This window comes from Coloeus monedula (assembly GCF_965178545.1).
Source record: "Coloeus monedula genome assembly, chromosome: 1".
NCBI classification, from domain to species: Eukaryota; Metazoa; Chordata; class Aves; order Passeriformes; family Corvidae; genus Coloeus; species Coloeus monedula.
The window spans coordinates 74008728-74032021 of record NC_138781.1 but is presented as its reverse complement, the minus strand read 5'-3'; the positions used below and the strand labels follow the sequence as shown (position 1 = coordinate 74032021).

The 23294-nt window shown below is 40.9% G+C and overlaps 1 protein-coding gene across 1 annotated transcript in view; it reads left to right on the top strand.

The window, feature by feature from the left end:
* The window catches only part of GMDS (GDP-mannose 4,6-dehydratase), a 411036-nt gene extending 387903 nt beyond the window's left edge, over nt 1-23133 (top strand). Inside the window, exons 10-11 of the mRNA XM_082297233.1 lie at nt 21869-21937; nt 22343-23133. Of these exons, the coding sequence (XP_082153359.1) occupies nt 21869-21937; nt 22343-22405 (132 nt within the window). The 3' untranslated portion in view covers nt 22406-23133. The remainder of the gene's footprint in view (nt 1-21868; nt 21938-22342) is intronic.
* The last annotated feature ends 161 nt before the right edge of the window (nt 23134-23294 follow it).

Sequence of the window (23294 nt, the reverse complement as noted above, 5' to 3'; positions counted from 1 at the left end):
CACTGGGAAGATGAAATGGCTCTAAAGGCAGCAATGACCTAACATATTGCCTTTCCTTCAGGAGGTGCCACTGTTTTGAACATACATGAAACCCTGGTGGGGATTAAACCAGCAGAAATCAAAGTCCTTTCTCCACCAGCTTCCATCTGCTAATAATTTCTCTCTTAAAATAGGTTTCTTTAAAGGTCTAAAGTTTCTTTCTTCCAGCTCATATTTAAGTGATGCAATGACAGGAGACACCCTAGGGTGTTACCACACTTCAAGAGGTGACTTCAAGGCCAGCAACACTCCCTGCATGCAACATTATCTTGCAGTATTGTCTCATACCATTGTTCGTTGTTGCTTAAATATTTGGAGAGGTGTGTCATGTTTTGCTATTGCCCTTCAGCCTTTTGGAGAGCACAGAAGACAGATCTCTTGTGGAATAGTTCAGCACTTGACAGTGACTTCAAAATTCTTCGCCCAAGATTTGTCCAGACCAAAGCATTTAACAAGACATACCAAATACCTTTTGCACTTATAGTAATTTGTTCAATTTGTATACAATTTATTTTGATTCATTGTTGCTTCAAACTGAATTTTGGGAAGAGTGACAAGACTGAACTCATGGAAAGAGATCCTAATTTTTAGACCAATATAAACCACTAGGAGCTCTGTTAAATACAGAACTGCCAAGAATCAAAATCAGGTTTCTACAGTTCTTGGCATAGGGAAAGCTGCTCAAGTTTGGTTCCCATTAGTTATTTAGCACTTCTAGTATTTTTGTTGCTTCTGTTACTTCATTCAACTAATTGCCAGGATCTTGAAGAATTTTATTCCATGGAGACAACTGCTGTATTATTTTTTCCAAGCACTGTTAAATCAGCAGGAGTTACTTCTATGCAATATTATAATAGCATTTGTAGTAATATGATATGTGTTTATTACTCAGTTAAAACTCAGCCCATGGCCAAGCTTTGTCAAAATGATACTGTGATTCTTCAATTGCCAATGAGAAAGTAATCATACGCTCCAATTTGTGTGAGCATTGTTCCCCATGCACACACTCACCCACTCACAGGAACTACTTTTGAAATGCTGCCTTCTCTTTGGCTGCCAGCAATGAAAGAAGTGCCTCCTTACATTAGTGTCCATTTTAGACACTTACTTGGCAGAAGTATTTCTCGTCTCTGTTTGCAGGTGTTTGTAAGCATTGCCCATCATAATGCTTAAGGACAGAAATGGTCTCTGTGACAGCCAAAGCACACTTTCAGGTCCAGGCCTCAAAAAAAGCAAGTTGTAAAAATGTGGCCTTTGAGCATCATGAATAAGAGCAAGCAGGCTATGAGGCAGAGTAGCAGCAGCCATATGTTCATCACCTTTGACTTTAGAATGCTTGGCAGAGATGTGTCAATTGTCTCGTTCAGCTCTTCACTGCTGTGCAAACATCTGTGCTAAAATTTAAACTTCCCTCTTATAGAATTTAAAGAGAAAACAGCATTCTCTTAAAAGAGGACTCGAATCTCAGCGATCTGGCATAAGAATGGAATTCAAGGTTCAGAGTAACCCCCGAGTCATGCGGCAGATGGATCCAGTTAGCCTCAATTAAAATGTGAGAACATTGGGCTGGTTTGGCAGAGAGATATTGCAGCACGGATGGGGACAGGGCCTTCAAGGAGAAAGTATAGTAATAAGCCCTAGAGCAGAATCTTGAAAAACTGAAATGTATGTCTTGTTACTGAAATTCGCTATCATGAAAGACATATTTTGAACGTTGTACTAAAAGAAAGGTACAGGATGGACCCTCCCCAGATACAAACAGTATCATGTAATATCCTGACTTTAAAAAAAACCAAAACATGTACATTTCTTTCACTTTTCTTGGCCTTCATCAGAGACTATTCAAACTTCTATTGTATTAACAATAGAAGACATATGCAGATGAATGGAGGCTAGCTCCTTAAAAGCACTGTAGAAAAACCGTCAATTACCAGTTTGATTATCTGACAAAAGGAATTTTTCCTTATAAAACAGAAGCTTCTGTCTTCCTACATGTGAGGACACTGTTTACATGCTGTACAGAACAACTGGAATAAAAGTAATTAATAACCAGGTGGAAGAAGAAGAAAGGTGGCTCATGTCTTCCTTTTTTTTTTCTGGTGCTTGCAGTAACAGAAGCATCTAAACCCACGTGCTTCCAATGTATTTCTTGATTTTGTAGATACAGGCCTGTTTTTCAGAGGTCTTATATTTTTACAATGAAATATGAATTTTTAAATAGAAATACTTGAAATAGCAGTGTCTCCTCTGCAGAGTGAAATAACAGTTCTCTTAGATAACTTAAATATTGTAGGAACAGTGGCAACACTTGAATGCATCCAGCTTACTTTCTGTGGATACACGCAAGATATTCATTGCTTATTTTAAACTCCCAGTTTCTAATTATACCCCTAAGCTTAAATTCAGTAATTATGATAAAAAAAACAAAAGAGTGAAAGACAATGTATTGCTTGCTGTCTCCTTTCCATTCTGTAATTCAGGCCCTGCTTCATCCCCGCCAGTGCATTTTTTCCATCCCATTAGTACTTTATTACTTGCAGCATGACCTAGGTCTTGAAGGGGCATTGTTTGCACACAGACAAGCAGGTGTTGAAGTTCCTTTCATCATCTTAATGACACATAAGGTTCTCTAAGGCCTTCAATGAGCACACCTACTTCTCAACAGAGAGACAACCCATCTATTTCTTAAGTGTAGTCCCTATTCCTGCCCATTTTGTCCTTATGGATGTAGAGCAAAGCACTTTCCTCCATCACTTAATCTTTGTTTCTCTTCATCCATGCTCCTCCCCAATATCTGTAGGGTAAGCAAAGTAAAAAGATAAGGTAAGTCCCTTCATCTCTGTTTCTTGCTACCCAGCTCAGTGAGTCGGCAGACACAGAGGCATAGCTGGCTTTGCTGACAGGTATCTGCCACTCAGAGACCCCTTAGGATCCAGCTGGATCTCTACGGGAATTATTGCAAAAGAAAAATGCATTTGTGTGACTGCGCAAAACATAGTGGGAGGGTTTGGTGCTCAGTTCAGGATGTATGGGTTCATTAGTCTCACAAAGGAATGGATTGGATTCCCCATCAATTGGGGCAGAAACGAGATTATAGATGCAGTTTAATGAGATCTCTGCAGCCACTTGAAGGAAGGCTGAGATTTGAGGTGAAGGGCTGCTCAGACCACCGTAAGCACAGTGGAGGAGGTCTGCACTGTACAATAAGAGGCTTAAGGGACTCATGGTCCATTAAGAAGGTAGGAGCTTGATATGGTCTGTTGAGCTGGCAAAAATGTGTTCCTTTACAACTCCCGTACCCCAGGCTGGTACACTCATAATTTTCCAAAACAATTATTGTTTACACTGAAGTTCTCTGTGTTTGGTCTTTCTCCAAAACCAAATTTCATTGTCAGGTTTAGCAGAAGGCCTGCTGTTACTGCTTGGGTGGGCACATGTAGGGAAGAAGGATTTTTTAAAACATCTGAATTTTATCATTCAGTCAGGAAAAAAAACTACTGAAGTCTGGTACTTGGAATGAATGAAATTATTTGATGATACCTAGCACAGATGAGCTTTTGCAGGGCAGTATGAAATATATATTGCCTTAAACCATTTGGTTAAGCTCAAGAATGAAGTTAGTCAATGTCCTGGCTTGTTACAGACATGCTGTTCCTGCATGGAGAACTGATTTGAATATTGAGCTATGGTTCAGTGTCGTTAATTTCAATATTTGGTGTATCAACACTACACTTCAAGAGCAATGTCAGTTGTCCAGTGAAATTGCAAGCTCTCCTGGCAGAGTTGTGTAAGACCGGAGGGTTAGTTTGGGGTTTTTTAGTTTAAGGAGTTGTAATCTTGCCAAGCAAAGAGACAGACTGCACATTAGTAAGGACAACTTTTTTTCCAATTTTTACACTCTGCTGAGATCACAACCATCTCCAAGAGCAGATCTTTAAGTTTTTGCAAAAAATTGGTTTTGGTTACATGACTCTTTGGGGTGTTTGCTTACAACACAGCTCATATTTCTACTACATACTCTTAGATAAATCAGAAATTTCATTTGTGGCTTGCTCTGCAACCTTAGAATAGTAGTTTCATCTTTTTTTCTGCGTCTAAGGGGACAAGAATTAGAAATTATCTGACAACAAATACTGTGTAAAGATAAGAAATCACTGTTGTTATAGAAATGTGGAACTGTGTGAGTTCTACAAATACTGGCTTTATTAGTATCCTTACTATTATTGAATAAGTAGTTGTGGAAAAGGCCTCTAATGTTAGAGGAATAGACAACTGAAAGGAATAGTTTGTTAGACTGAAAAAGAAAAGTGTTAGACAATTAAGAACCCTCTTTATGGTCCGGTCCAAGAAGGATATTCAATAAAATTATATTGGTAGTAATAAAGTGGTCTTCCTGGTCGGAAAATTGGAGGTATTCCTGCTATCATTCCTCCTTATTCTTATTATCTACTACCATATAAGTAGCAAATCAGTAAGTTCCCTGAGTCAGTTTGTACCCAAAGCGAACATCAGCATCCTTCTTGAAAGCATTCCAGATGTAACCAGGGTCATAAAACAAAACAGAAGGTTGATGGTTTTACTGTGATGCACGTTACAATCAAGTAGTTATCCGATGGATCATCTGCTTTTTATGATCCATGATGAGAAATATAGCTGTCATATGAGGAATAGATTTCTCATCGTAAAACTTACCTCTGTAATTTCAGCACCTGAATAAGTGCTGCCTCAGGTGCTGATTGTGCTAGTAAACACTGTTTGAAGAGTGATTTCCCCACCTGTTTCTCCTCCTTCCAACTAAACGCACAGTTTGGCAACAAGTGTGTTTCTGCAGTTTCCTTTCGTTCAGCAGCTACTGCTATTAAAGATCTCCCATGAGGAGGTTCCTGTTGGGTAGCTGCTGATGCAGGAGTTCATCTGGGGAAAGAAAAGCCTTGTATGTAGGTCAGTGTTTCTGTAGATGGCTAGTGAAGCAATCTCTCGTGGGAATGTTAACTCTCTTGTGGCACAGATCGCTTCAAGTCACTGCTGCTACTGCAAGGGGCTGGACTCATGTACCTCATTCAACTCGGGTTTCCAGGGCAAGAGGTGAGAGAAAAACCCCTAGCTTATGTAGGTTTTTTATCTGCACTGGCTAGGCAGGTAACTTGGCCTTTGGAGTAGATGTGTAGAATTAGAGCTCTCAAACCTCTTGCACCATATTTATGTACAGCACGTTCTCAATGGGAGAAAACAAGATACACATTGAGGACATAGATCAAAACACGCAGAAAGTTGCAATGATTTCACCACTATCCATAGGACTTCTGGTATAAATCAAATGGATGTTAAAAGCAAGGAAACCTCTTCATCTAATGTGATGATTGAACCACAGGAACAAATTTTCCTCTCGGATTTGTGTTGCGGACCCCCTGTGTTAGGGAGAGGTTATATGTTTCAGTGTGCTGACAGACGCTATTACATACTGTGCTTTATTCACCCTTGTTTCACCGGCCTCCAATAGCCCTTTTGCACCTCTGAATCCCTCTGCCTTTGGCACTTCTGCTGGTGAGATTCCCAGATGGGGGTGTGGTTTAGCTAAAATGGGTGCTTTTCACCAGAAGAATAAATTATTCCTATACTACTGTCTGAAAAGGGTGGATCTGGAGCCAATTTAGTGAGCATAAGTTACAAGTGACTTTGGAAGTAATAACTTATGCTTTGAGCTTCCTTAGATGTATAGCCAAGGAGCTGTCTGGCTGCATATGTTTTTACACATCTTTCAGCTAAATTAGAAATGCAAGTGCAAAACCTAATTTGTGGAGATATCTTGGAGATTTGTGACCTTCCCAGAAATACTTTGAGTCCACAAATGAACCAGAGGGTCTCCTGGTTTCATCTACCTTTTTTGTTTTTTATTATTGCCACATATGGCACATTGCTGAATAGTACATGGAGTTTATTATATCTTAATTAATGAACCTGAGTATAATTTGCCCCAGTCCTGGCAAGCAAACTCTGCTGAAAAGCTGATTAGTGAAGGAAGTCAACTTAACTGAATGCCCTCTTCAGAAATGTGGCCAGAGATTGAAGTATACTCATATATGTCAAAGGTAGAAAACCTTAGGAAAGCAGAAGGTGGGAATTGCACTGGGCTGAGAAATAGGAAGACAATGGATGGAGCCTTTATGGAGATGGGGAGGAAGGTACTGGTGGAAAAGGAAGAAAGGTGTAGTAGCAAAACATCAAATGGAAGATAAAAATAACCACAATTGGAGATACTGGGAATGTCCAACGACACTTTATCCAAGGAGGAGCCAATGTGGATATGCCTCCTATGCTATCTGTTGATACTGAGAAAGAAAAAGCTTAAACCAAGCCCTGAAGCCAAGAGGAGAATCTGCTGTTAAGTGGTCTTTCCCTCATGTTAGTGGAAAAAGGACTAAATCCAACAGACATATAAAGAGCAAGAATATTGGCACATGGGGACAGTTCATTTCTTCCTACTGTCAAATTTATGAGTTTAGCCTGGTGGGATGCTACCAGTAGTGATGATGAACATTACAAGCCTGGGCTGTATTTAGCCCACTCAGTCACTTCTTGGCCAGGCTCCTGATGATTTCAGTGGGAGATTGCATGAGAATGTGCAAGTCCCTCCTCCCCAGAAATAGCATTTCTCCCAAAAAATGTTCTGTTAGGTAGCGTGAGCAGGTGTATTGAATTGCTGGCATACTTTTAGTACGCTAGTTAGCACCTCTGATGAGGTCAGTTAAACAATTTCAGCCTTGAATATAGAAGTTGAAGTGCTTAGGGTTTGTGGGAAGAAGAGCTTTATTTCAGAGAGATGCTGAAATTTGTATGAAAATATGTAACTTGAGGCACACATGAGCAAAAATTACCTAATGAGAACAAGAGCCATCTCTAAATGTTCTTTTAATATGTGGATTTGAATGTGTTCAACATTATGTATGTTGCTACACTTATTTTTCTTCTTATGTAGACAGGCACGAGTCTTCCCTACATTGTACTTTGTCTAATTCATACCCACGCAAAACACACACCAAGTGGGAGTAAATTGGGTTGGTTGCACCTTCTAGTTAAATATGTGAATAACTATTCTGGATGTAAAGCAGCTGAAAACAGTGCTGCTCTTACATAGCATTTGCATGTCTGCTATCATGAAGGATCACACATTGCACACAGTTCCTACACAGTAGGAATTGGAGATGACAAATGTCCCGTTACTCATGTAGCTGGTCATTTTTGTATGCAATTACCAGAATTGCATGCTCAGTTCCAGTAACCATGTGCACAAAAATAGGCTACAACAGCCTGCTTAGGGTTGTTAATAGCATGGTCCAAAGTCTAAGTCTTTATTGTTTTGTTGTTTTATGCTGTTTTTTAAGAGAATTGAGCTAGGAATTTGTTCGGTTGTTGACTATACAAGCAAAAGCAGGCATACATCTACGTGTATGGCTGTAGGACTGCAGAATTTCTGCAGTGAGCTGCATATGGTTTACATACTGTACTTGGTATAAGGAGCTGATGGGCCAGAAGAGAGATACTGCACCAGGTGACCAGCTGTAGTGCATGGCTCAAATAAGGAACAAGCAGCTCCTGAAATTTTGCATTTAAGATCCTTTAAAATCCATGCGTCTCCAATTATCAGTTTCGTAGTGAGGCATAAAGTCCTTGCCATAAGCAATTTAGAGTCAGCCTGCAGTAGCTGAGGAATACTTAATTGGCATTTCTCTTTTTTGCATATCACTGCTCTCATCGGTTCTAGAACATGTTTTTTTCCCACCTGTACAAACCTCTTTGCCTTAAAGGATTCATGAAGGAAATAATTAAAAAGTACACAGAGGAAAACTGTCTGAGCAGAAGGGGCAGAAATCCAAGGTGCTGTAGGGAGTTGCCCCAAACACTCTTTTGGATGATTATTAATTTTTTTCTTACTATTATTTTATGACACTGTTTATGTTTAATTACTCATGTTCTCCTAACCTGTGTGACAGGCATAATTTGAAGAGCAGTAGTAATGATCAAGCTGTGGAAGTGCCAGCTGCTGCCTACGTGCTCAAGCAAGCATAGAGCAGGCAATGTCAGGAGACAACTGTCTCTTGATTAGATCTGAGCTTCTTTTTTTCTCATGTTGATGAAAATGATCCTGTCTGTTACTATTTAAATATAAACTATGCCAAAAGATGCTATGAAAAGTGAGAGCTCTCTCAGTTCACTGCCTGTATGGAATAGTAAGTTCATGGGACTTTACTGCAGTATATGCAGTTAAAATGTGTACTGGTTTAGTTGTAAAAGACACAGTTGGTCTATTTGGATGTTTTTCATCTGAAAATTAAGTTTTTAGAGGAGAAAAACAACCCAATAAACTCATAAGTTCTGTTACTCTCAAGTCAATCGTAGGAGCCTGGGGTGGAAAAGTTGAGCAAGCAATGGCCATTTTTTAGTATTGCTAGGATGAGTATTTGATTTTTATGTGAAAGACAGTATAAAAGAAAATAATGGGGCAGAAATAGAATTGAAACTGTACACAAATGAGAAATATGTGGTTAAATAAGTCACCTGCTGAATCAAGGTGCTATATGATCACTCATCCTTGGAGCAGTTTGCTTCTGGGGGGCTGCTCACTACAGATCAGTGGCAAGGACTCAGTCAGGGCAAATTTTGCCAGATGCAATGTGATGTGAATGCTTGGCTCCTTCATCTGTAGTAAGCTACACATCAGAGGGAAGTGGTGGGATGCAGCCTGCATTCTCTTCTTGCTCCTCCCTCTCATTCCAAGGTGTTGGTCAAATCCCTAAATCATCCTGCCTCCTAGCTTCATAAAATTGGGGTGACAGTGCTTTCTTCCCATTTGTAATGTCATTATTTTTGCTTAATTATATAAAATCCTTATCTTCTCTGGTGGCCCTTCATTGTCACTGTAGTGCTGCTGTGAAGCAGTTCTGTTTTGTCTGAGTGGTCATACATCTAGCTGAAGTCTTGCTCAGGTTACAAGTGGAATGAAACTGCCAAGATGTTTGTCTAGCTTTCTTCGTCTGCTTTTGAGATTTTCGGTAGATACATGTAAGTTCTGTAATTCATGGCTTTGTGTGTTCATATGTATTGCCATTACACTGGAATACGTCAAAGAAGGTGAACCAAGCCAGGAGGTTTCACTGGTGACCTGCACTGAAAAGGAGATGCAAGCTGTAGGTAAATTCTAACAGAATATTCCAGGAGGTGATATTTTACTTTGATAAATTTTTAGAGAAAGGGCTGCCATTTCTGTGTTTGTGCAATGCATAATGGAACCCTTACCTGGCATCTCTGCCCTGCCAAAACGTGAATGAAAAATAGGATTACTTGTCTGAGGAACAGCTCTGTCTTTCACATTGAAACTCAGCAATAAATGATTCTTGTGTGAGTGGTCTCAAGAGACACTTTCCTTGTAAAGGAGTCAAGTGATTGATGAGGCATCTCACATTTTAAACATTATACAGGTGAAAATATTGGAGTATTCTGAGCTCTTGCCTGCTGCTGTGTGTGCCTGAACAGTTTGCTTGCTTTTTAATTGTGGAACTAATGAAGGTTTGGTAAGTAGAGCAGGATCATTAGAAAATGCTAACTGTTTTCCTTCTGTAATGACACTTTTCATGTTTGACCACTGCAGGGTGAAGTAATGAAGAAGTTTTTGGTAACAGATCCAAAGTTCCTTTCTTCTTTAATTGAAAGTATTTAAGAGAAGAAGGTCATTGAGAGGACAGATTTCAAGAAGTGGTATACACATTTGGTGATGCTTTGGAAAGAAACAGAGCATATTAGCCATGCTTTTAAAGTGTATATGACTAATGCACTGCCAAACCTGTGGAATTTTATAGGCAGCTACTGTGACTAGTAATAGCAGTCAATGAATCTGCTTTTTACCCCTACTTATACTGGTACTTTCAGCTTTAGGAGATCTTATTGCTTCTTTAAAACTTATTTCGACATAGTTTCAGCCCTGTCAGCAAATCTCTGCTGTGTTACCAGTAATATGCGTTGTCTCCCAGAACCCTGCAGTGTTCCACACGAAATCCTGAAAGCTGGGACTGGTGTGTGATGGAGTACCACTGGAAAAGAAAAAGGAACAAATCTATGATGATACAGAAGGAATACCTGGGGAGAAGAAATTTTTAAAATATTCAAGGGAAAAGTGCACTACAGTAGAAATGAGGAGAAGAGAACAAAATCTTTGTGTGGGGTGACATGTTTTGAGGATGAAGGAGGAATAGGAAAGTAAGGCCAAGTTTAAGATTATATAAGATGTTTGTGAGCAGGAGATTGATGCTCAAAAGAGAAATGGGACAAGCGTGAATGAAAGAAAAATACTGTGAGACACATCAAATTGGGAAGGAAATATCTTACAATAAAAAGAGATAAATGGGATTTTACAGGAAAGTAAATTCACCAAAACGTAGGAAAGATTTAAACAACAAAGAAAGTGAGAGGAATTAAATACCAAAGTAATGGAAGGATGGAAGAAAACAAAATACTGATCTTTAAAAAGAAAATAAAATAGTTGTATTCATTTTGTTGATTTATTGGAAGATTGTGAGGTGATTTTAATGTCTGCCCTGAAAGTGAAAGATGTCATAGGAAAAACTATGATTTTTTTTTCTCAGGTTTTCCTGTGCAGGAAATGTAATAGGAAGTTATTTTTATTAACGAAGATCAGAGAATATACAACAACAAACTACCAAGAATTGTGTGGAAAATCCGGTTATTTTTCCAGTCAGACCAGAAGAACCTGTGGCCATTGACCAGCAGGAGCCTAAGGGTCAGATTATTAAGCAGCAGGATCAGTGAGCTGCATGGCAATTGGAATCTGTGCATCTTTAAATACACACCAACAAACTTACATCATAGCCAAAAAAGAAATCTTGAACAGCGTGTAGCTGGTATTTGTAGGCATTCATTAATTGCTTTGTGCTCTGTTTTGTCTGCCTAATCAACACAAACAGCAGACTTGTTTGATTTCATTTGCAAATGTGAAACCAATTGATTTTACGGCAATATACTGCTTGCTGAGGAGTATTTTTCCACCAAGACAGTCAGGTTACACCACTCACCAAAAACCAATGAGCCAGAACAGTGAGAGCCTTGGATAGAGAGGCAAGGTCTTTGGCAGAATGTTTTGGAATTTGTCAGGGGGAATGCACCCCTCGGTTCAGCGTAGCTGTGATGCTGAGAGTGCTGGGAGGACTTGATCCTTTCAAAAGCTATGACAAGCTGTGGCAATACTCAGCCCACATCCATAACACACTTGCAAGGGACTGTGAGATGATGGAATGAGGAGCACAGTGCCTTTATCTGCAGCAATAGCATGTGTTTCACCTGTAGAAGAGATATTCAGCTGTCTGCCTTGTCTGGACTTAACCAGTGACTTGTGTTTTATCTTAACAGGTTTGGTTGAACACACATGCAGAGTAAAAAAATATTTGTTTATGGGCAGGAAATGCACAAGCTTTTTAATAAAGTGTGAACTTGAAGCATTAAATGTGACATGCATTGTTGTGTGCTACTACCTGCTAAGGGTTCTTCTTTGTAGTGTCCTACTTGGACTCAAGCACTAAACCGTTCATCAAAGCAAGTCTGATTATTTTGCACATGGCTTTCCTGAAAGGATGTTATGATTTTCTAGATGTTTGGTGGCTGGTGATAAATTAGGCTTTTATGATGTCATGTGAAAGGCCGCTGCTTGGACTTCCTTCTCTATCAAGTGCACCGGAGAATACATTTGGGACGTACTCAACATCAGAAATTATCCTACCTTGTTTTATTTTAACCCTTTTGTGGACTCTTACTTGTCTTGTAACTGTGTTCAGGCAAGGATAGCTTCATTTTTGCAGACAGGAGCCCCACAGTATCATGTTCTGAGTCCCCTCCATATGGGGACTTGGAATTTTTTTTTCCCCTTGGGTAAAAAGATCTCAGTTCTTGATCTCCCTTTAAGCTTTTCACAGCTTAAACTCTCTCCAGATATCTTGTCTTGAAAAGGCTTTTCAAATTGGATGGGGGTTTTATTGAGAAATTGGAATGCAGTGAGTGGTGGGGGATAAGGTGATGCATCCCATAAATTAGGTCGGGTTTATGACTGTGTAGAGGGAGGCTGCTTCTAAAAAAACAGCCAGCAGTAAAAGGCAGATTGTGACTTTGTCCAGAGAAGCAGCAGCTCCCTTCTTCATCCCCCGTACTGCAGGGGGGTAGTATTTTACAACTGCTTTTCGAACCCTGAGAAATGACTGAACATCCTCTATGCTAACTCTTATGTACTAGCTAATCCATAGCAGGGGGGAAAGGCAGGAAGAGAGAAATATCCATCTCCTCTCTGTCCTCTTCCCACAAATCTTAGCACAAGCTTCAGAGAGACAGAGGTTCATGTAACACTGTAAGAGATAAGGAAGGGGATGTCATCTCTCCTGCCCAACTTCAGGGTGGTGAGGTGAACACAGGGCAAAGACAGCAACTGCTGTTATAGGTGGTTTAGTCAGAGTTTTTCAGTTACATGCTCTTTAGGTGAAAAAAATTCCATTTTGAATAAATTAATATTTTTTATTAGGGCAAGTATAACAGCACACTGTTCCAAAAAATATTCTAATATAATTTTGATGTTAACGTAACAAATGCCATGATTTTTTCAGAAATGTGAATGTCCATGGGAAGCAAAATCACCACAAACTATGTATCCTGTATAAGAAAAAGAATAACTCTATGAAGTAATATCCTGAGTTCATACATCTGTATTCATTAAATTGCTGCTTAATGCTAAAATTTAGATTTTAATATCTAAAAATAGATAGATAAATATCTAGAAGTAGAATGCAAGATAGCTGTCCTAATGTTTACTGTTTTGTTGTTTATCATTTGTATTTGACCAGTGACAATAACTGAATTTGTTTACATTTCCAATATAAGTTACTATAAATCAAGTAATTTTTAGTGGAATAAGAGAAGAAATTAAGTAGGCTTGCATCATGGGTTGCTGGGGTTATCACTTTTCCTATTCATCTTGACATGTCAGTCAGCCAAGACAGCTAACACCAGGGTCTGTGTTCCATTTCCAGTGAAAAAGACATTCCTGCACAATAAACCCAGCTGAAATCAAAAAACTTCACAAAGTGATTTCCTGATCGTTGCAGAAAATGTGAAGAGTAGGGAGTGATGACAAAACTAATCAGAGTGAATAAAAAAAAGGTGATAGTTATATGTAATTATTTTAAAGGTACTGTGCCCTCACCTAAATAATACATAATGCAGCAATAAAACCACATATGATGAGGACACTATTATCTTACTCTCCCTCCCAAAATAGTTGTCAGAGTGGAGAATAGATAAAGCAAGAAGAAAACACACTGATAGTGAGCAAAAGCAGGACTTGAAGGTACCAGTGAAAAGAGAAGAAACCTGTTTTCTTTCCTATACTACAGCTGATCTCCATCCATATGAAAGAGGTTCATCTCTCACAGGATCTTGATTTTTAGTGGTGTGCCAGTGACACATTTGTCCAGGGAGCCTGAAGAAACATGGTAATATGCAATCTCCCCAAAATCTCTGCTCTAAAAGGAAAATTCACAAATGCTTCCAACCCATGTCATGCAAAATCCACATTATTCAAACAACTCTTAATGCCCAGGTTAGTTTGAAACATGGAATGGTCAGTTCACACATCAGCAGCCAGGCTGCAGGGCAGTGGAAGTCAGTGGGGGTGGTAGCACCTGTAACCAGAATTTGCAAAGAGCATTTATATTTTGTTATAAGAGTTGGAAAATCTTACTTTGATAATTATTCGTTTGCATTTTAGGAAATATGCTAAAGATTTTAGCTGTGATGTGTGTGTTTGGATGACCTGGTACAACATATCAGAAGGTGTTTCTGCTGGAGCGAGGCCAGAGGAGGGCTGGAAAGATGGTCAGAGGGCTGGAGCACACCTCCTATGAAGACAGGCTGAGAGGTTATTCAGCCTGGAGAAAAGAAGGCTCTGGGGAGACAATAGAGCAGCCTTCCAGTACCTGTGGGGGACCCACAAGAGAACTGGAGAGAGACTTTATACAAAAGCATGTAGTGAGAGGACAAGGGGGGATAGCTCTAAACTGAAAGAGGGTTCAGATTAGATATTAGGAAGAAATTCTTTATTGTGTGGGTGGTGAGGCACTGGCACAGGTTGCCCAGAGAAGCTGTGGATGCCGCATCCCTGGAAGTGTTCAAGGCCGTGTTAGATTCGTCTTCGAGCAACCATGTCTACTGGAAGGTGTTGAGTGGAAGGGGGATTGGAACTAGATTATCTTTAAGTTCCCTTCCAACCCAGACCTTTCTATGATTCTGGGACTGTGTCCAGCCCTAATACCTGAACTATCATAATTATGGTCTGTATATGGCAAATGGAGTGGGTTTAATTTTCTTCCTCTCCTCCAAAAGTTCCCCGTTTTATTTAGGAGAAGGATTCCTGTGAACTAGAAATGATCTTGCCGTTCTGAAGCCTCTTTGGCACTTTGCAGGGCCATGAGCTGGGTTACTTACATTTTATTGCACTTACATCCAAGCTGGGGAACAACTTCCAGGTCTTCCCTGGCGTGCAAAATTGGGCCTCAGGGCAAGCTACGAGGGATGGAAGCACCCGCCTCACTGCAGCCAGCTGCGGGAATTTTGCTGTTTGCAGCAGCAGGGCTTTCCCTGCTGCGGGGGGAACACTCTTCGGACTGCCTCATGCACGGCAACCTGAAAAGCAGCCACGGTTCCCCTTGCAGCGGGATGCCCTGGCACAGAGCTGTGCGGGGCGGCTCCTGATGAGTGAGCTGAGCTCCGCATCCAGAGCGAGTGAAATTCAGCACTGGCTTCGGGGATATCGGGCTGTAAGTCGGGAGGAATTTTATCTGGCTCGAGGGACGGCACTGGCCAAGATGTTTTCTCAGGCTTCGCTTGGCAAATGGACAGATGTGAATAATGCTCAGCCCTGTGAGGGGCTCTTGTGCCTGCAGCCCCCCCGGTGCTTGCTCCGGGGCCGAGGTCTCTCCCCCCAGGCTGCAGCCCCGCGCCCATGAGCGGGAGCCCCGCCTCCGGCTCAGCGATTCGGGTCCGGCTGCGGGCCCCGGAGACACCTGGGGCCAGCTCCCCCTGCCTCAGCGCTTTATCGGTTCTGGCGGTGGGGCTGCCAGGACTGGCGCTGAGTGAGCCCATTTCCCCGGAGCGGAGCATTGTTCCCGGCCTCCGGCCGCCGCGTGGCCCCGCTGATGGACAATACCACCCGTCCCCGACTTCCTGAGCAGACCAGACAGCTTGCTGTTTTCTTCGAGTCTCTTATCACCCCCTGTCATTGAAAGAGAGGTCTGGCTTCGGCTTCGGTTGGGGCTGATAGGCAGCAGCGAAGTGGAAAAGGCGCAGGGGAGGGAGGGGAAGAGGAGGAGGAGGGGGGATAGGAGCTCCATTACTGTTATTATCGCCCTAATGTTTATTACTGTTCCGAGTTCATTTGCCTTAACCCTTTGGAAGCTGGTCAAATTAAAGATTATCAAACTGATAAGATAAAGCCGCTGTTCTAACGCCCCTGGTTCCTGGCGGAAAAGCGAAGGTTGTGCTGAGGTTTTATTGACTGTGTGGTTTGTGTTAATGCCTTATTGCTGGAGTACAGTGGGGTCCCGAGATAAGACCTTACCCTAAAGATGCCCAGCTCTCGCAGCCTGCCAAGGTCCATCAGATGTACAGGGGCTCAGCACCGTGCAGAATCAGTCCTTTCAAGTCATTCTTTCCCCTTCCCTTCCTCCTCAACATGGTTTTAGTAAAGATTAAACTTTCTGAATAGGGAGGGGATTTGCATAGGAAAACATGCTAGGGGAAAAAAAAAACATTATGCCTCTTATTTTCAATGGCATTTAGTTATAAGTGAGTTTCAGCCTATTGGTTGCTTTTGCCTTTTGCCTTTTCCTGTGGTTCTTTGCGAACAATACTGTCTTTCTGCAAAAGACTGCTGACCCAAGAGTGGAAAGCAGTCTGTTCATGCTGCATTAAAACAAATTTAGATCAGGAACCAAATTCACTGGCATTCTTCTATTCCCTTGGTACCCCAACTGCTCCACAACTTTGCTTTTCTAAGAACAGTGAAAAGAAAAAATAAAAACTGAGTGACAACAAATTTTGGCTCATCTTAAATTCCTGGAGATGTTTACTGTGCTTCTTGTTAGGCTTGGGCTTCGCTTTTCAATATGTTTTATCTTCAGTCTCCTTATATTTGCTATGGAGATAGGAGTCTCTTGCTTTATAATTATACTGGGTTTTCATCCCTGTTACTATAGCTATTATAACAAACATTACCCTCTGCAAAGAAGCCAAGCCAGTGTTCTCTGTCCTGTGGATCTCCAGAAGAACAAGCAGAGCAGCGCACAGGAGACACAGTGCTCATTACTGTGACTCCTTCTGGGGTTTGATCCAAGCTCAGCCGAGCCGTGCATTGAATTTTGCACCAGTAAGGCGCATGTTTACAGGCTCTACAGCTCTGATTTAGTGAGACACTTCTACTTTTCTTAGCAGAGTGATCAGAAGAAGTCACAGTAACTGTTTTCCAATGTTACATCTGGGTTAAGATGTGACGTCCCTGGGCCTGGTGGCAAGTGTGGCAGAACACAAGGGAACGGGGCATAAGGCTGATGGTGAAAGAACTGCCTAATGAGCAATGCGTGCAGTCTCCTGACTGTTTGCAGCACTTCAACAAGGCTGTTCTCCAAGCAATAAGCTGCAGCAGATGCACATCTATACTGTGGGGCCTGGTGCTACCACTGAGATTTACTACTCGTTAAAAAATGCTATGTAAAATGCTTCAAGAAGTACACAAAAGGGGAAATTATTTCACAAGATAGACCTTAGTGTATACATTACTGTGATATAACTTTTTAGTAGGGCCTGTTGTGATAGGACAAAGGGTAATAGGGTAATCATTTTAAACTGAAAGGGGGTAGATTTAGACAAAATATAACGCAGAAACTTTTGATGATGAGAGTGGTGAAACACTGAAGCATCTAAAGCAAATTGCCCAGAGAGGCGGAAGATGCCCCATCCCTGGAAACCTTCGAGGTCAGGTTGGATGGGGCTCTGAGTAACTGACCTAGTTGAAGATGCCCCTACTCAGTGCAGAAGGGTTGGACTATATGAGCTTGAAGTTTAAAGGTGCCTTCCAACCCAAACCATTATAGGATTCTGTGATAATGATGAAAACACAAAACTGCAGTCTAATCAAGTATCTATGTTTAGTTGTTTTTCTTTTAATGGGATAAGTTAAAGCTAAAAATTGACAGTTTTAAGAAGGAAATAAGGAAAATCAAACACAAGTGGAGTTTGCAGGGAACTTTGGCCCCTCTATTCTTGAAATCTTTCCTGGCAAAACATCTTGAGCAAAAGAGTGCAAGACTAAACACTCAAGCCAGAGCCTCCACCAAGCTGGGTCGTTGCTCTTTGCTTATGGGAGCTCTGATGTAATAAATCATCTTCCAAGCAGTTGTGCTGATTGTGAACGTAACCCTGGCTGCTTTTCAGATGCAGTTACACTGTTGTGTGCTTAGATCAAGTTTGTTTATTTTTAGAGGTAAAGCCTTGTCTGTGCTTCAGCAAGCAGAGCTGGGCACAATTCCATCACAGGTGTTTTACTGAGGACTTGATCTCAGTTTTATTCTTCTGTAAGAGAAAGCAAAAGCTGGCACCGGGTGCTGACTTCAGTAAAGGCACATTTGAAAGTGAATCAGCTGAGCTGTAGTAATAAAGGAAGCCTTGGCCTTCTTTCAGGCCACACTATCTCCTTTTTCTTACATTGTCTTGAGGCTTTAAATTTTCAGTTAAAGTTAATTGAATGAGACAGTGATACAGTGCACAGTGAAACCAGATCAATCACTGCACGAGACAAAATAGGAGTCACAATGTCACTCAGGACAAGAGCTTGGGAAATGTGATATTTACATTAAAATATTTCACATTTTTGTCTCATGGTTTAAGAATCAAATTTAAAAATGCCTTACCACATTGCATAACAAATTTCTCTCTGCTTATCTGTATGCATTAGTGTGTGGGCATTTGGACAACAAAATTGAATAATCATAAAAGCAAATTTAGTAATAATGGGGTATTTTCTACACAGTTACACAGCCTCAATTGCAGAAAATGTAAAATAGAAAAACTCACACCATAGGAGCTCATTCTGTTCTCTGAGAGGCAGTCATATGACAGTGAGCTGCATATAAAGCCATAGGAGAATTTACACGCTCATATTAAGTGGCAACAGAGAATTTGACTGCTGTCTTTTCCGTCTTCCTTCCCTTTAAATATTTACCTGGGTATTGTTTCTGACTCCTAGCTTGCTGTTAAAACTTGTCATTACTAGTCACTTATGTCAACTGTTCGCATGGAAAAGAAGGACTTGTTCCTTACAAAATGGATAACTAGAAGCAAAGACTTAATTTTATGTTCATGATCTGGGGGCTGTAAAAGCAACAGAAAGCCTTAATCAGTGTTTTCAGGGTTATAGACTCTTAGCTCAGTGTCTAAATCCTCAGAGTTTTCAGGGAGTCAAAGGGCTTTGTTTTCCTGTCAGTATGTAAAGCACAATGGCACAGAAAAAGTAATCCTGCAGGAATACAAAACGTGAAGTGGTGTCATTTCATCAGAAGCTTTTCCATCAGGAGCAGGGATGTGGGGCCGTTTATATTCAGCAGCAGCTCTTTTCCAAGAACCACCCCCATTTCACCAAACCACCTCCCTACCCTTCTCCCTCCCCCCCCAAAAAAAAAAAAATCCAGGTTTTCTCCAGTGGAATCTCCTTCTACTTTCCTTGCTTTCTGATCTGATTGTAGTTCCAGAAAGTGATGCCCTGGTATTGAAAAATTAATACACTTTAATTATGAACATACAAGAGGGGTTTTTTTGGATGGTGGTTTTTTGTGGATTTTTTCCTTTTGGAAGCCTGACAGATGTATCTCTGGTTTCAGTGAAAGACTTAAACAATATAAACAAGCCGTCATTCTGTTCCAAGAGAAGCTTTTTTTTAAATATTCTTATTTTATTGTAATTACCTTATTGTTTTCATATTATGAGCTACTTGTAGAAAAATACAGGAAACATGACTGCAATACAATCCTTTAATCAGGAATAGCTTTGTTCTAGTCATCATTTCCATTCAGTGTTGAAACTTTGGCTAATAAGAATGCAACCAAACCTTGAGTTTAGGTGTAATATGGTTTAATATTATGGTTTCATTTGGCCTCTGTACCAAGTAGCTTCTGTAAGTGAACCTTTTTGAAAGTGCCTAGGAGACATTTTGTCTGTAATTTATTTTCAAGTAAATTAACAAAGTTGTGTTTCTCAAAAGGACACAAACATCTTCAGGAGAGCCACTTAAAATCTTTCAACTCAAGTCAGCTGGGGAATTTGTATTATCATATATCTTAAACCTTCCATTATTTTCCTCTTTTTTTTTTTTTTCTCACAGATATAATACCTTTACTGCATCATTGTTAAAGCTTGTGAACTTTTAAAGGAAAAAATACGAGGTTTTTTTTATACCTAGATGGATTCAATATACTAGTTGTTTGTGTGATCTCTACATAGAATCCAGAACTTCAAATACTTCACTTTTACTGATTTGCAGCCTACCCCTAACCTTGTTTTGGCCTACTCATTAGATGGATGTTTATGTTTTTGAATAAAGGGCTGGAATTAGGTAAAGTGTTATTTTAGATAATCTGTTTTAACAAAATGCATTTGTCCAAGACAGTTAAAAGACTGCTCCCAAGCTGTTCAAAAGCAGAATGCAGCTACATACAGCAGGCCGTGGCAATTCATTCTGTACTTCCCAGACGATTTTTTTTTTAATGGGAAGCCAGTATCTTAGATAAGGCTTAGTTTCAAAGTATGTTTTTATGTAAAGATTGTGGATGTAAAAGTTTTACTTACACAGCATTTATAAACATTAAAATCTAAGTTTTATGATATAGCTTTTATGACTTAAAACTAGGTGATATTAAAAGACTTCAGTTCTAGCTAATGGCTTGAATTAGGGCTGAATAAAAGGCAATTGTTTTTATACTGAAATTATTATTTTATGAAGGATTTCCTTGTTTCCAGACACATATATATACACGCATATGTAAATTAAACTGAACTCCAGATAAAAGACATACCTCCATGAGCACATTAGAGTCTGATCCAAATTTTATCAAAGTTAGTGGGCATCTTTCCCATTTTAAACCAGATTTTGCAATCCATATTCACACGACCCTCCAGGGGATCCCTCAAGTTGATGCGGTTTTGCATGACTTGGCCTCAAATGTCTGCTGCAGTTTCAAAAGCCCATTATATGGCTGCAGTAGGAAATCATTTAGTCTAATTTAAGGAAATCATGGCGTTTTTTTATTTTCATATCGTTTTGTTCTAATCCATCTGTTTACTCTCTTCTGAAGGCAGGATGAAATATTTTTTAGCCTAAAGACTGACCTAGTAAAACTGCTGCCTGGAAAAAGTCTCAGCAGACGTGTTTGTTCCACATCCCCTTCTTCAGTGCCATATTTCCTTTGGTGGATTTCCTCTGCTCCTGAAAGAAAGCTGTCTAGCTTTCTTGTGCACAATTATGAAGGAGAATTTCCTACATTTTACTGCACAGGATGAGGTGATTTCGGAAGTTAACGTGACCTGAACCACATATGATCAACAGAGAGCATCTGAAAAATGTAGCATGCAGCATTACAAGTTAAAAAAATCTACATTCACAAAATGCTCCTTAGCTCCACCGCTGGTGGAAGAGGGAGAAGAAAGGCAGTCCATGCATTTTTCTGGAAAGCCTGCTGTGTTACCACCATGAAGTCAAATGCAAGAGGAGAATTCAGCCTTAGCTTTGTTGTTCTGTAACAAAGCTGGGTTTGTTTGGGTTTCCTTAAACCTAGACAGACATAATTTTAATATTTATTGCTACTAAGACACACAGCTTGTGAAGAGAGATGATATATTTTATTCAATCAACATACATACATTTGGAAAAAGCTAACTGTTTAAACACTGTCTTCCAATTTTAAACAAAGATACAGTCAGTTTTTGCATTCAATTAGAAATGCAGTTAAAGGAGCTTTTGTCTTTGTTTAATTTTGTTACATTATTTTTGATGACTGGTTGTGGGATTGTTTTGGTGTGGTAGCACTTTTAAGGATACTTGAATAGTAAGGTGAACATGACCAAAGTCTTGGTTTCTGTAATGGTTTCAAGTTAATTTCTTTTCATTTATGAGATATTTAGACTTTCATTTGCGTGTGGATACTCAAAATACTCTAGGAAAAAAATATGTACGCATTCAACAGCTGGATGTTTAGTACTGTTGCATATGGTTACCTATATCCAAACAGTCTTTCAGCATCATTTTTCTGTGCTCATGTTTTTATTTGAAGGAGACTAGTTGTCATGTTTGCTCTGTGATTTATATTATTTAAACAAATGGGGGGAAAAGAATTTGAATCAGCTCATTCACTAGAATGACTTAGATGTACAATAACTTCTTATAAAATGTTCACCGTTATATGGCTGTAAGGCTGGAGTTCAAGCCCTCTGTGTACACACAAAGAAAGAATAACTCTCCATCTGAAACAGCCTGGTGAAAGGATGCTGCCTCCTGGTGATTTAATAGGCATATGAGCTTCCACTAAAATTGCATCTTCAAGAGAAGTAGTTTGCCCTTGGAAGAGTCCAGCGGTGTGCCTGGCCCACGTTCAGTTCACAGGGAAGCAGGAGCAATGGGGAGGCCATGAGGGTGGGGAAGGTAATGGTCCATGCAGCACCTCTGTCTTCTTTTCCGCAGGATTTTCTGCAAGGGGACTGTACCAAAGCCAGGCAAAAGCTGAACTGGAAGCCGAGAGTCACCTTTGATGTGAGTGGCCTTTCTGGCATGCTTTGTACCTGATGGGTGTTCATGTCCTCTAAAAACAATTCGCAGGGAGGGGAAAGGAGGGGGGACACATCTGTGTGGGGTGACCTGGGCACACTGAGAATCCCCATTTTCAGTGCATCTCATGGATCCTTGCTTTGAAGAAAGCAGACACTGTAGCAGCAATGGGCACCCCAGCGCACTGCGGCCCACTGACACACACGGGGGCCTGGGCCAGGGATGCTGGGCCCAGCAAAGGCACATTCTGGGAAGGGCCCAGCAAAGCCCCATCCACTCCTTGTTCTGCTCTGGGGGGCCAGGGGGGCTTCTCATGCTCTGGGGCCTTCCTGACATGCTGCCCATTTGTTCCTGCACTGGGACTCTCATCTGTCTCTCTCCCTCCTTCAGGAGCTGGTGAGGGAGATGGTGGACGCTGACGTGGAGCTCATGAGGAACAATCCCAATGCCTGAGCCCTGACTGGACCCAGCAGGCATCACAGGACCCATGCCACGGATGCAGCCCATGGCCAGCACTGCCATGAGCCACCAGGGTGGGCAGCTGCCCCTCCCTGTGATGGTTTTATTGTTGGCCTGCCTGTGCGTAAAAGACCGGTTTTATTCCTGCCTCCACCCTCTACATCCTCCCAGTGCCTCTTGCCCCACACATCATCCCAGGGTTAGCTCTGCCTGGGCTAATTCTGTCTTCTGCCATTAACTGGGGAAGGATCATACTGTACCTGAAAAATTGACCAGCCAGCAAAGCCACTGATTTAATTTTTAATTGAGACTCATCTTTCTGTTATCTGGGAGCTCCAACATATTTTTATTTAATCCCATATGAGAAACAAAGCATTTCCTACCCTCCACTCCTCCCCTCTCCACATCAGCAGGCCTTTGGTGCAAACATGGGCTCGCCATGCCTCCAGACCTTGCTCCACAGCTTCCCCTCTTCTGCCTTTCCTGAACACTCCTTGTTTTTCTTTCCTGCAGCCTTATGTCCACCCCAGCAGCCCATTTCCAGTACCTGAACTCTGTAAAAGTTTGGATAACTTGATATAACTTGCAGCTAAATCGCCTTTTGACCATGCCGAATTAATTCCTAATTGCTGGAATTGCTTTCAAACCAGTCAAGTCGGGGCTTGTATATGTTTTTCAGATCTTCATTTCAGAGTGTGCATGAGTCACAGAATGCCTTTTTGTCCAGCACCTTCTCAATCCGGGGAGATCAGGGTGTTTTGGTTTTTGATCCCCTCCCCCAAGAATCAGCCCATTACCCTTCCACCCTCTTCCTGCTTACTATAATTAAACCTCAGACGGGAGCGTGAACCTTTTCAAAAGAAGACTTAAGAAATAAAAACAA